General features: G+C 37.6%; 1 protein-coding gene across 2 annotated transcripts; it reads left to right on the plus strand.

Moving 5' to 3' along the window:
* Positions 1-1800: 1800 nt before the first annotated feature.
* On the plus strand, positions 1801-14106 carry LOC111345421 (tubulin--tyrosine ligase-like protein 12). 2 transcript variants are annotated; one of them, XR_002696277.2, is made up of 16 exons: positions 1801-1957; positions 2472-2575; positions 3312-3421; positions 3537-3603; positions 4073-4100; positions 4649-4847; positions 7840-8009; positions 8205-8401; positions 8712-8930; positions 10102-10213; positions 11444-11595; positions 11959-12040; positions 12127-12195; positions 12416-12499; positions 13134-13400; positions 13737-13837. XR_002696277.2 is itself a non-coding variant. In XM_022952698.2 (16 exons), the coding sequence occupies exons 1-16, from the start codon at positions 1841-1843 to the stop codon at positions 13889-13891; spliced, it is 1914 nt and encodes a 637-aa protein (XP_022808433.2). In that variant the 5' UTR covers positions 1801-1840; the 3' UTR covers positions 13892-14106. The 2 variants fall into 2 exon arrangements, 1 of the variants encoding a protein (XP_022808433.2); XM_022952698.2 differs by having other exon boundaries at positions 13352-13400; positions 13737-14106.
* Position 14107: the final 1 nt, after the last annotated feature.

Here is a 14107-nt window from a genome sequence, read left to right on the forward strand (position 1 = left end):
GTAATGTACATTGTACTTCTGAAAAGTACAAATCCGGTCCGACGCTTGCCAAAAGAACCTTGGTTGTAAAGATTCCGAGGTTATCGGATACGTTAAGTGAACATGATTATAAGGGAGGGTGGGGTCCGAACACCAACTTTTCTTATCGGCACAAAAGATGAAAATGTTTTGAAATACGATTGAGTTAGACATAAGTCAGAGAGGATTAGTATATATTTTTCATATGCAAATAGACTATTTTGGCATAATTCAAACATTAATGTTTACTGATTGCATTTCAGTATTTACTGAGCAAATTAATTTTCATTTCTGTCTAGTCGAGTAACGGTAAGCTCCAAGGAATCAGTCTAAGAATTGCTTCTGTTCCTGCACATATCTTAAAGTGGCAGGCTCTGTGACAGCGGTTTTAGGTGCATGCTTCTAAATTCGTTGTGGGTGTTGAATTCAGCAGCCCCCCGGATGTTTATGTTCTCTTCCCTTTTCTTAAAATTCATTTTTAGCATTCTTCAGTACTGTAACTATCACGCAATCTTTTTTGATCGAAACTATTTTAGTTTTTTTAATGACAGAAAGGGTTCATTTTCTGCAATGCGAGAATTGGTAATTAATAAGGAAACCGTCATGCTTCACTTCTAGAAATAGTTGTTTTTGTGCTCATTCAAATTTCAATACATATCGAAAGCTATACGTAAGCTAATCTTATCTCCACTTTTACATACTGATCACTGAGTCACTTGAACTGCCAGAATAAGACGGTGAGTCCTGGGAGTGCAACTTATCAATATCCCTATCCCTAGAGATACTAAAAGTCTTGCATATTATGTACATTCGTGCATTTAACCAAAATACTCATGGCCATTTACTTGACTTTGTTTATATAAGGGGTGTTTATTATTCGTGCTTTTAGCTTTTTTACTGATTCGGCGTTCTAGGCTAAGCAACTGATATTGATCCACTTTCAGGGGCCGATCCAATGATTTTTTATAGGTGGGGGGGGGGGGGGTCCAAACTTTGGTTAAGAAAGGACTGTTGGACTCTTTTGAGGCAAATTACTTCTCCCCCACACCCCCTCCCACCAGTGGCGGTTGCACGTTATAATTCCTTGGTCGCTTACCATTTACTTGGATTTATTAAAATGATCAGCTAGTTACGATCCTGTGGATGTAAGAATTTCAATTTCAAAGTTGTAAGCGTCAGGTCTGTTAGGGGGGTCCGGACCCCCCGCACCCTCCCCCTGGATCCGCCACTAACTTTTGCCAGTTGTTATTAGAAATACTAAATGATATTTTTGCCCTTTTTTTCTCTGTAAACTGGCAGCAACAGTTTTTTTTTCGCAGATCTGCCTTACAGACCGACTGACCACGTGGTCTTCAGCAAAATTTTATGTACCTCTCAGTTAATGACATAAAGGCGAGTCTCGGTCACCAATGAGATGGATTAATCCTTCTTTGAATAGTTTCCTAAGATAAGCGGTATAGGCCACAATCACCACACTGATACCAGTCGGTGGTGTATAGAAAACATCAGCTGGTATGGCTTCTGATAGAGAGCCACGGAAGGGATGAGCTTTGCACAAGGCTAAAGATCTCGGACTATTCTCTGAAAAGTTATCCTCCCAACCCGCCAATGCCGTTCCACTGCTCTTTCAGAGATAGTGATTTGGCTGACCCTCCACTCTCATACCCTAATGAATAAAAGCCCTCCATATGATTTCAAATGAACGTCTGTAATCCCTATTCTGCCGTGACGTGCTCCCCTGCATCCCCATTTAGTATGTAGGCGTGACAAAATATCTTCCTGTGTGACATTCCCGAAAGTCCTTGCTGTTGCAGCAACCAAGATGGCAGACGAAGACGAGGAATATCTGCAATTCGTAGCACTTCATAGAAGTCAGTTAGAATTTGTTGGAATACCTTGTCACTTCTGGAAATCAATTCATACAAAGTTGAAGAACGAGGTAAGTTAAGTTTTTCAGAGCTGAATCAAATCTTGCCGAGAATGTAGTGATTTTATTTTCTAAAAATTATTTTTTGACCTATTTTGGCACGTGGAAACAGCCTGACCTTTGAGGGTTTTTCACTATACTGTATCATCCTTGATTGTTTCAATTCGCAGTTGCTTGCGATTTTGCGGCGTTTTGAAGATTAATCAACCAATGAAAGAAGTTCCACGTCTATTTGAACTCTGGTGGAATATTCTTGTTAGTGACGATGTCGAATTGATCGTGCGTGACACCTACAAGTGCCTCTATAAAAGATGATTTTAGGGTTCAAAAGTTTGTTGAAATTAAAGCCTGATTCATTTTTGGTCTCAAACCTCTTACCTTGATTTCATATGTTTATCTGCCAAAATTAAACGGAGAGTTTGGTATTGGTTGTTCTATAATGAAAGAGTATGCAAACTGTTGTATCAGAGGCTGAGCGGAGATCTTGCCCTCTTTACTATTTAGGTCTTTATATTTTCCATTGCAGACTTACGATGCTGGAATATTTTTCACAATGGTTAAAGAAAGAGATGGAATTTTGAAAGTTTTTGTTACTAGAGAAGATGGAATGAAGGTGTCAGATCCTTACTGGTAAGAATGATCAGAATTATTTTAAATAATTTAAAAATAATTTTTAATAAAGTATAATACGCTGAGGGTACCTGACTGAAGTAAAAGTTTCTGTGGCAGAAGCTGTTGATTGCAGAGTGAAATTTGTTGTAAGGGGAAATTAAGGGGGATGTTCCTTAACACAGAGTTCATTTACTTGGGGAATACAATTGTATGAAATAATGATTTGTAAATTCCAATTTGTTTCCCATCAACTAGCAAAACCTACTGTGAAGGTGGCCTCATTTAAATGCTAGCTTCATAATGCTGCTTGGTTATGTCAATTTCATCATTGAAGTAAAATTAATAATCCTCAGAGAACACCCAATGACAGTTTGTTACAAGAGGACAAAGGGGAAAGTCATGTAGTTTTGACAAATACATGTGTGTCAGGGAGGATCGATGACAAAAAAATAAACCTAAGAAAAGGATGCAAAATGGTACTATGTCAATGCTTTCCCCTTGTCAAATGCTTGGCTCTTTTTAACACCAGAGTTATTATATTTTTATATTGGACTAAGCTGGAAACAAATGCTGGCAGCATTCCAGTAAGTTGAAGTTATCTGTTAACAGCTCCATGATTTCTGAGAAATTATTTTTTACTAAATATACATGTATTAGTAGACCTTCTGTGAAAATTTTCTTGAACCAAGCAATGCAGTATTCCAGGATTTGATGGTGTATTTAATGAAGGTGTTTTCTGTTATTCTGTTTACAGTGTGTTTTTAATTGATCATGCCTGGACGTACCAAGTGAATTATGCAAGAGCCCAGCTCAAGACAATCCCTGGTCTTGCAGATAGAATGGGTTCTTTGATGGCAGTAACAAGTATGATACCACAAGCACTTACTGTTCATTATTGTATGATACTATATGTAGTGTATGTGGAATGATATACCTAATTTCTTGCATCAACAACCACAATTTTAATTTTTTTCTCTAGAAGATGAAGAATCACTTCAAATGAGTCAGGAACAACTCATTGAAGAAATCTTGGAAAAGATGTGGAGGTCAGTTCTCCTTAATTTCATGATTGCCATTTATCTTTGTTTCTCCATGATTTATAGGTGTTTGTTAATTGTTGGGGTGACTCTCTTTACTCAAGTTTTCAGTCATTAATTATTTCCATCATATTTCTTGTCCCTCAGCAAAACTGAACTACAAATCACTGCTTGGGCATTTTTCTTTTTGATAACTGTAAAGCTTCTTGACAATTCATAATTAGAAAAACAACTTAGTTTTCCTTGTGACATCTTATAAGGGTCTTCACAAAAATGAATTACCAAGAAATTAAACTGTTGTCTTTTTTTTATTCAGATATTAAAACTAAAAATGTAACGATTTCCTTCCATTTTATTATGGTAAAATCTCAGTTAAAGTCAGGGATAACTCAAAATTTTCAGACTCACTTCTGCATTCCAGCATTTTTTTCAGTACCTTTTCCCTAAAATTGAATCCTTGCTTTTCTTTATTTTATAGTTTTAATCAGAGTTACCGTTTAAAGGTGGTAAGTATTTTATCATAGTTTGTGAATCTATGCTTCTATCTTTCTTCAAATAAATCAACTGTCTTTACTTCACAGTAATTGTGCCCTGTGCATGTCTTCTCCAAAGCATGTATGTTTAATGCAGCAATTACAAATTATTTTGTTAGAATAGGACTGCTAAACATGTGTGTAGTTGCTTGATAATTGAACAGTGACATGATTTTCTACACACCAAAAATATACTTTCTTATTGCGTGTTAATATGAATTGTTTTGATGGAAAAACTTCTTTTGCTTTCAAGAGTAAGTGATCATTCAGAGGCAAAATGATAGTAGTGATGATCTTAGAATACAGTGTAAGCAGAAGACTGATTACTTGTTACTTCTTGCCAGGGAAGTTAACAAATTTAACACTGGGTGAAAGTGGATTTTCAAATTGCAAGATTATATACTGTCTTATAATCTCTGTGGTAGCCTCTTATTCTCTTGATTTGAGTAATTGATTTTAAAAGTGTCTCAAGTGATACCCTTCACTTGTCTAGCTTTAGAGCATTTGTCTTAATTCTTTAGAGTTATTCAAACAGCCACATGTATCAAAAGGATGCTCATGATGATGATGAACATACTCCTTTGTGGTTTGTCATGGATGAGTTTGGTTCTTGTATAAAACATTCAGATGACCCTTCTTTTGCAATTGGTATTCTTCATTATGTACCTCTTGGCATGGCCTTCTCAATACTATGGCCCTTGAGAGATATGGATTATGGAGGTGTGTTGTTATTTATGGAAACCTACCAGTTTATCAGTGCTGTTTCTCCACAAGTCAGATTGTGGAAACTAGGGGGCAATTAATTTAATTTAATAATAAGTTCTTATATAGCGCATTAAAATTGAACTCTATGCGCTTTACAATTACAAATTAACAAAATTTCAATAAAAATCCTATACATGCAATTCGCTACTCTATCTAAACTAATGAATTATTACGTGTTATACATATGTTTGACAACGTACGATATCAAAAAATCTGGTGGCTTAATTTTTGAAAAGATAAGTTTTCAACAAGCGTTTAAAGGAGTCAACAGATTCGGCATTTTTTATGCATTCAGGTAATTGATTCCACAAATACGGTGCGGCGTAGGAGAATGCTCTTTGCCCATACGTTTTAGTTCGAATTGTTGGGACCTCAAGTAGATTCATATTTGATGAACGGAGGTTTCGTGCTGGAATATATCGACTAAGAAGTTCAACAAGATAGGTTGGAGCCATGTCATTTAGTGCTTTGTATGTTATCAACAGTATCTTGAATTGAATTCGTTTTGTGACCGGGAGCCAATGAAGTTTCATAAGTATAGGTGTTATACTGTCTCTTGATTTAGCACCGACTAACAAGCGGGCAGCTGTGTTTTGGATCCGTTGGAATTTTTCGATGTCACAAATTGGTAGACCGTACAATAGGCTATTACAGTAATCAAGTCTCGATGAGATGAAGGCACGTATCAATCTTTCATTTTGCTGCGTCGAGAGGTATTTACGAACGCGACCAATATTTCTGATTGCTAGAGACGACGATTTACAGATGGAATTTATATGCGAGCGTAAGTTCATCACAGAATCAAGCATGACGCCTAGGTCTCGGACAGTATTAGATAAATTAATGATATCATCTCCAATATTGATATTACAGAAAGGAGGATTTTTTGAGAAGCGTGAGAGGAAATGAATGATTTCTGTTTTTGAAGGGTTGCACTGCAATCTGTTTTTCTTGGCCCACTCCATGATTGCATTAACACATGATTTCAATCTTTCCATGCCTAGCATTCTGTCAGAGGAGTTAATCTTTATGTAAAGTTGCGAATCATCAGCATATATCATACAGTTTAGGCCATGTTCAGCAACAATGTCTTCTGTAGGCGAGGTATACATTAGAAAGAGTAGTGGACCAAGTACTGATCCCTGGGGTACGCCGTAGGAGATATGTCGAGGCTTAGAGATGGAGTGTTTGATCTTCACTGACTGAACACGATGTTCTAGGTATGATTTGAACCATTTCAGTGCGATACCTCCAAATCCGAAACGTTTCTCCATTCTTTCAAGTAATATGTTGTGGTCGATCGTGTCGAACGCAGCGGAAAGGTCTAGCAAAACAAGTACTACCTCTTCTTTTTGATCTACAGCTCTTAGGATGTCATTTGAGACTTTTAGCAAAGCAGTTTCAGTGGAGTAGTATTTGCGGTATGCTGACTGCATCGCTGGAAATAACTGGTTCTCGGCCATATATCTGTATATTTGATTTGCGACCACCCTTTCGATTGTTTTCGAGAGAAAAGATAGATTTGCAATCGGTCTGTAATTTGAGAGACAGTTCGGGTCCAATGAAGGCTTCTTTAAAGATGGACGTACCAGGGATTGTTTTAACTGATCAGGAAATTCTCCGTTAGCCATGGAGGCGTTGATAATCTTGGTTATAATTGGCGTCAAGTGTGGAATTGACTTTAGGATTCGTGTTGGAATGGGATCCAGTTGACAAGACTTAGTTGGAGATTGAACAATAAGTTTGTGAACAATATCAGCAGATACAGGTTGAAAAGTTTGGAACGACGAGGTGACTGGATAATTGACGTTGATGTTGGGTGCTTGGGCAGTATGGGAGTCCAAATCCGATCTTATTTTCTCAATTTTTTTGATAAAAAAATCGTTGAACGTTTCGGTCAATGTATCCAATGAATCATTATTAGGGAGTGCAGCAATGTTCTTCGATAAGAATAGGTGAGATACCATCTTGAATAGTTGTGATTGGTCAGAGGAGCTGATCAGAGTCCGATAATAGTTTGTCTTTGTCGCTGTTAGAAGATCATTGTAGTGTTTGCAGGAATCAATAAATATTTCGTGGTGAATTCGAAGACCAGATGAAATATATCTTCTTTCATGACGACGTTTGTCTTGTTTAGCCTTACGAAGTTCATCAGTATACCAAGGAGAATGCGGTCGCAGAGTGACCCATCTCTCGTTCACAGGAGCATGTTGATCAAAGATAGACGAGAGATTAGTATTATATTGTGTAGTCAGCTCAGTTACACAAGACTGTGGATTAGTAATGAGATTAGATTCTTCGATGTCTTTGATCATACTAGCTAAATCAAGCCTTTTGGTGTTTCTGTGTTTAACATGTAGTGTAGAAGGTTTCAGTTTTGTACATTTCACCTTACAAGTAACCAGATTATGATCTGAAATATTGTCGGCTGATAGAATGCGAACATCCGTTATAACATTATTCTCTTCACGAGATAATATTAAGTCCAATGTGTGGCCCAATGGTTTGATAACCAGCCTATGATTTTTAGTATTTTAGTGGAAGGACCAAAGAATGGAAAGTGGGGATACAAATCAAGCCCATGCACACATGCACACGTTAAGGCATGATCCATTTGAGGCTTGAGGTCACAGAAGAAAATTCTTTTTATTTTTCCAACATCATTGTTGGCTTGTGCATGAAAGAAAATTTGATTTGGGTTTTGAATGTCTTCTGTTGCTTTTCGCTACTTCGTCACTGACAATTTGTCCAAACGTTAGGAAGATTATAAGTAAACTCCATGCACCTTTTTTCTTGGGCGGGATCTAAGCAGGTAATCCAGAGCCATCTTCCCAGCTCAGGTAGCCAATCAGAACACAGGATTTGCTTCATCTTGCCTGTAGGTGCTACCAGCTATATAATAATATAAATTATTTGAACTCTAATCACACATACTTTTTTTCTGTAGAGGAAGTTACTCGGGATTATGTAGCACCCATCACAGAACCACTCTTACGCGATTGTTCTCTGTTACCTTGGTTCCCTGACAAGCTGGAAGATGAAAATTGGATCAAACAATTGACTGCTGAAAGAGCAATAGATCTTGTCAGGGAGGAACTCAGTGCAATGCAGATGAAGGTTTTTTTAGTTGAAAATTCCTCTTTCAAGAATATGTTTGGTGATTGATTGACTGATGTATGTTTGACTGCTGCATGGCTGACATTTCAAATGAGATGATTTTTCACTACAGTTATGTTGACTGACTGATGGACTGTTTGGTTGTTTGGTCCATTGAGTGACTGTACTAACTGACTGATTAATTTATTCCCATAGGACTGGCAGGGTGAGCTTTATCCTAGCCACAAATGTACAGAACTTACTGCTGTAACACCTGACAGTGAAAAAGTATATCGTGTTTTCACTGATGTTCAACAAGTAACAGATTTTCTAACACATCCAAGATTTTTTCTGGTAGACAATAAAGAAGAAGCAGATATTCTATGGATAAGGGAGCATTTTAAAGATTTTAGGTTGGTTGCAATGCCCATGTCATATGACTGAAATAATTTATAAGCTTTGATTTCTTGGACTGAATGTAGCTAGTAACAACAATGAGACTCAAGTAAACAATAACTCTAGACAAGTAATTCCTGATATGTGATGATTTTAATTGAACTTTGTCATCATTTATAGGACTTGTTTGAGATGAAAGGTTTTTTAATTACCTTTATAGATACAGGGGCACGCACAAATGCATTTCTACTCACCAAGTGTGTTAATACTATCATCTCAAACTCCATCAGAACATTCTCGTGAATATGTCTGGTGTTTGTGTTTTAGATCTCTTCAAGAAAATGGTAAATTTATAAATCAGTTTCCAAATGAGAACAGCCTGGTATGCAAAGATCTTCTGGCAGCAGTGTGTCAAAATGCAACCCCCTGTGGAGATGGCAAAGAAGATGACTTACTTGTGAGAGGACCTGAATGGCTACCTGTTACTTTCAACTTAAATTTGGAACTTCCCCTGTTTCTTGATCATTACATAAAGAGAAAGAAGAGGTGGGTATATATCACTTTAATAGCAAGAAATTATTGCTAACCCTTTAACTCCCAAGATCTTATTGTTAATTCTCCTTTAGCTGCTAGACATTTCTTTGTAAATTGGTTACAAGAATTTGGTGTTAGATCAAGATAACAACTTCTGCCTCATAAGTTTTAGTATTCTCATCACCTGTTTGCAGGGAAATGTACGGATATTATAGGGAGAAGTTACATGTTAATCATCTCTGAGAACTAAAGGTTAAGATTAAATAAGTTGTTTAAGTGTGAATGCATGCTTGTACTTACTATTTTTTTCACTGGTAAAAGATAGTGCTTTGGTTTAATTACTCTGCTACACCATTTTACTTGTGTGGCATTTACTTGTCTGTGCTGCTGCCGTTCTTTGAATGGATACAGTTTGGAAAACTTCAAAAAGTAATTCACCCAGCATTTGCCCTAGTCATACCTTACTTTCTTTCGCTGAGAAAACATTTGATTTGGGGACTGTTTTTTTTTTTTTTTTACTGTTATCCTTGCTTGCTTATCGACTTGCGTAACCATTCATAGAATTCTAAGCGAAATTGGTCTTTTTTGTTCCGAAGTATCACTAGTTAAATAAGAACAGGGTAAAAACACACAAGTGTACACACACAAAGAAAAGACTCAAGTCATAGGAAAACAGTTACAAATGAGAATGAAGAGGAAACGTGGTTTAATTTGCACCAAAGCAATCATTTTTATATGTGAGAGAACTTGTCGTGTGTCCCTTCTTTCGGTATTTTTTAACGTGATGCACTTATTTTAAAGATAAGTCAACTTTAGTTTTTACCTTTACTGATTTGTTTCACCTTCAGAGGTAGGTGTGTTTATTAAAATATCATCTTCCATCGCCTTTCGATTTTGAGAATACTTGTTTATTAGTGCTAGCCTGGATGTAAAGACGCGGTTTTTGGCGCGAAAACTGAGCGACAACCTCGATCCCATGCGAAGGCGACGTCTTCGTAACTACGTCACTTACGGCGGGAGTGGGAGCGAACTTCAGGGTGTTTTTATTGATGACGATACAGATTTCAGGCCAAAAGAAAATTGAAAGCCAGCTAGATACTCAATATCAGTTTCATCGAAGAATGGCTCTGTTTATTTACTTTTAGGCTGTAATTTATCTCTTTTTTCCGACACTTCATTTCAGAGGGCTTGATAATCACTGGATTTGTAAACCATGGAATCTAGCAAGAGCCCTTGATAGCCACGTGACGTCAAATGTAAACTACATTTTGAGACTGAGAGAGACTGGGCCAAAGGTCTGTACATAGCTTTGTAAAGGATGAAATAACTGTTCATGAAGCGAACTAACTCAACTTTAAACTCAAAAATTGATTGGGATTATTTTGCAGTAAGCCGTTCTTGGTCTACCTGTAGTTGAGGATACTTATATGAGCCTGAAGAATTAGCTGGCTTTACCTGTACAAACCCAGTTAAAGCTTAGGATTGTTTTAAAGGTTGAAACAACGCGGTTAGTTCTCCTAGCTGCTCCACCATACGGTGTTTGCATTAGAACTTCCCAATACAGTGGAGTAGTGATTTTTCCATTCCCCCCCTTATGTCATTTGACTTATTTTAAACGTTGAATATCAATAATCTAACTAAAATAGCAGAGGTGTGACAATTGTTTTGACCCTTTGACTTCTGATTTCTCCAAGCAGTACCACCCCTTAATCAAACTCAAATATTAAGATTACAAGAATAAAGGAAATGATCACCACCCAAAGAAGCCCTTGATTGTTGGGCAAATTCAGCTCTGTAGGAAATGTATAGCGAACAGCATGGAGAATAGGCATACTGATTTTAGGGTGTAAAGGGTTAGGTGTGTATTGTTTGATTTGCTTAATTTAGTGTATGGTCTACGATGGTTTAGGCGAGGATTATTATGTAAAGAATTGTTGGCAGTACATGCCATTGCCAAAGAATGATATTTTGATATCATTGTTATTTATAATGGTAATTGAACTGAGTGGAGTGCAATTTGGGCTGAAATCATACGCGTGATTTCAAAATGGAACGGGCGCGCAGCGCGAGTTTGGTTTGAAATCACAAGTATGATTTCAGACTAAAATTGCACGACACAAGGTTCAATTACCACTTTATTACATCCATTTTGAAATTGCCCAAATACAGGACTTGGTCAATTCAAATATTTCACTGATGCAGAACTGAGCCGGTTTTTAAATAAAAAGCGGAACCGGAAACGTTTTTACATCTTATTTTGTATGCAATATTTTGACGTCATGTGTCAAAAACTCAGTCAAATGTACAATGATGCGATTTAGAGCAAAAAATGGTGCGATTTGGGAATAAATCGCACCAATTAGAGCCAATCAGATTACAGGGACCACCAGTGATTTCTAAATGGATGTAATGAAATTGTCAATCAACTTCTCTCTTGACTCACGATGAACTCCACTTGAGCTGTTCAGACGTCAGATTCTGTCTTAAATTGAAATAAAAAGGAAAGGTCATTATTTTTTTCTCAGGTTGTCTGTAAATACATAGAAAACCCGATTCTGTTCCATCGGGAAGATGTTGGTCAGGTCAAGTTTGATATACGTTACTTAGTTCTCATCAGCTCAGCAGAGCCCCTTGTGCTCTATGCAGATAAAGTTTTCTGGTTACGATTTGCCAACCAGTAAGTAAGACGAGTTTACGAAAGGTATTTACGGAAACGCCAAACTTTAAATTGATATAACTTCACAATTTTGCTCCCCTTCCCAACGATCGAAATACTGTACTTTATTTCCTAGCTAACTGGCATACTTTTCTTTAAATGCTAGCAGAAAGAATCTGATCACAGGCCAGTGTTATGGAGGTTTCTTTGTAAAGAAAACTGTATAATATTTTCTGTTCTAGATACTTTCCTATGTCTCACTCTTCTCGTTATCCTCACCTTGATTAGTTCTTTCGCTTGCATTTTTTTTGTACTCAGCACGTTTCTATTGGAATCAAAAGCTTTGATATCACCTCTTACGTCGTTTATTTCTTTTATTTCCAGGCCATTTTCTATGGATTCTTTCGATGTTTACGCGAAACATTTCACAGTTATGAATTATCGGGACAGTGAAAATTTAAAGCAGGTTAGCTTATGAGAACAGAGGACCTTTACTGCTCCACTCACTTAATGCGAAATACACTCAATGGATCCCTTGTTAATTACAAACAGGTGCATCACCACGAGTTCATTCCTATGTTTGAAAAACAATATCCTGATCACAGATGGGCCGACGTCGAGGTATGCATAAGTATATTGCGTTAGTTTGAAATTCTGCTAAATGTTTGAGCCCTTTCTGTCTTAATTGAACATCTTGAGGTAACTTGTTTGATACGGAAATAAACCCACTTTTATTCAAGATAGAAGGAGGTGAAAGCGAGTTTGAAGTTGATATTAATTGGTAATCCCGTTTTTTTCATATATTTGTTCCTTGATATTTTTGCCTTTTTGGTATTTACAGGCAAAAATTTTCAAAATGTTCCGCGAGATGTTCGAGGCGGCTGTCTGCGACTCGCCACCCAAGAAGTTGATACACTGTTCGCAGGTTCGAGTTTTAACAAAGAAGCTTTTGCTCGTAAATACTGAGGAGTTTCAGTAAGAGATAAAGTAAAATCTGTTTACGAGCCAAGTGGCTCATAAGGCTGGCGCGTAACTCCGGTTTCTATAGCATGAAGCAACAAGGATTATTTCTACCCCCCACTGGATAGGGTGTTAGTTCATCGCAGGGTTACCCCCAGCATTAAATTCGTCGGTACCCATTTCAACACCTGGGTCAAGAGAAGCACTTTGATAGTAAAGTGTAAGGCGAACCACAAACACAAGAGCCTACTCGCAGGCTAAACAGGTGGCCTAGCCTTCAGTGCAGGCGTCTTATTGGGGCAAGTTAACGTTTTTAGCTCGTAGTCGTTTATCCGATCGCCATGTTTGATTTGGAGTCAGAGTAGACGTTGCGGGTAGGGGGCGGGGGAAGGGCGAGAGGACTCCCCCCACCTCAGCCCCCTCCCTATTTTTTACCCTCATTCACCCCCTTAGTACAAATTACTTTCTCTCCCAGCCATCCGCTGCCATTAAAATCAAAGACGGCGGCCACATTTCGCTAAGAAGTTACTGAGCACTCGCTCGCTTACATGAATGATTCAAACATATGAACTAGTCAAGTTTCATGTGTACCCCAACAGAAACAGTATGGAAATGGTAAATCTGGTCTTAGAAAACAGTAGCGGAAACATTATGGAAGTGGTAACACCTGGTCTGAAGAAACAGTTACGTGCAGACACGAACATACTAAAATGTTGAAGAACTGCCACGGAGGCATCTCTATTTAATGATTCCTTCAGTTAAGATCATGAGTCAGTGGATTACTTGAACAGCTTGTGTTGTGTTGTCTGTTTTGCAGTCTCGTGCATTTTATGCCGTTGATTTGATGCTCAAATGGGCGGACGATGGTAAGTTCGTAACAGATATTTTTTTAGATCAGCTAGCCAATTTTGCGAACACAGTTAATAAATTAACCAGAAGGATAGGTAACACTTCCCTGTCAAAGCAGATTGGTTTAAGGGACACACTCGTACATTTGCGTCTTCCTTTTCCTTTTACATTTTCTCTTTGCTTAGATAGTTCTTGCTGCTAAAAGGGGCCAAATTGAACCAGTTGGAAAACGCAAGTTGCAAGGCCAAAATCGGAATCTGTCCCTAATTTGGTGAAGTCCTCCTAAGGAAGACTGAGTATTGTGTGTGAAACGCTATTTATAGATCCTTCTTTTTTCCTCCCCTTCTTTTCAGGCTCAAACGAAATAGTACCTCAAGTTTTGGAGGTAAACTACGTCCCAGACTGTGAGCGAGCTTGTCAATATCATCCGAATTTCTTTAACTTTATTTTTAGTTTGCTGTTTCTCGGAGATTCAAATGGATGGCCTGTTGAAAAGTTATCAGGCTGAAATCCCTTATTCTTTCTTACATCGCCATGAGCGTTTTAATATAATGTGTTCAAAGTCTTGTGAAACCATTCTCGTTCTTTTTGATAGTTTGAAGACAGTAAAAATGTAAGGAATACTTGACAGCGTTGTTACGTGTCACTGCAGACAACAATCTATTTATTGTACATTACGGCAAAAAAACCCAATAAAATAAACTCGTAAATGCACCGGAAAAAG

Source organism: Stylophora pistillata, chromosome 1 (assembly GCF_964205215.1).
Source record: "Stylophora pistillata chromosome 1, jaStyPist1.2, whole genome shotgun sequence".
NCBI lineage: Eukaryota > Metazoa > Cnidaria > Anthozoa > Scleractinia > Pocilloporidae > Stylophora > Stylophora pistillata.

Excerpts from the sequence above, each read along its gene's own strand:
- LOC111345421 (XM_022952698.2), top strand. The coding sequence starts at position 1,841 with ATGGCAGACGAAGACGAGGAATATCTGCAATTCGTAGCACTTCATAGA. Across the intron at positions 4,101-4,648 it reads AGAGTTACCGTTTAAAGGTG|AGTTATTCAAACAGCCACAT; the intron begins GTAAGTATTTTA and ends TTAATTCTTTAG. Across the intron at positions 8,402-8,711 it reads GAGCATTTTAAAGATTTTAG|ATCTCTTCAAGAAAATGGTA; the intron begins GTTGGTTGCAAT and ends TTTGTGTTTTAG.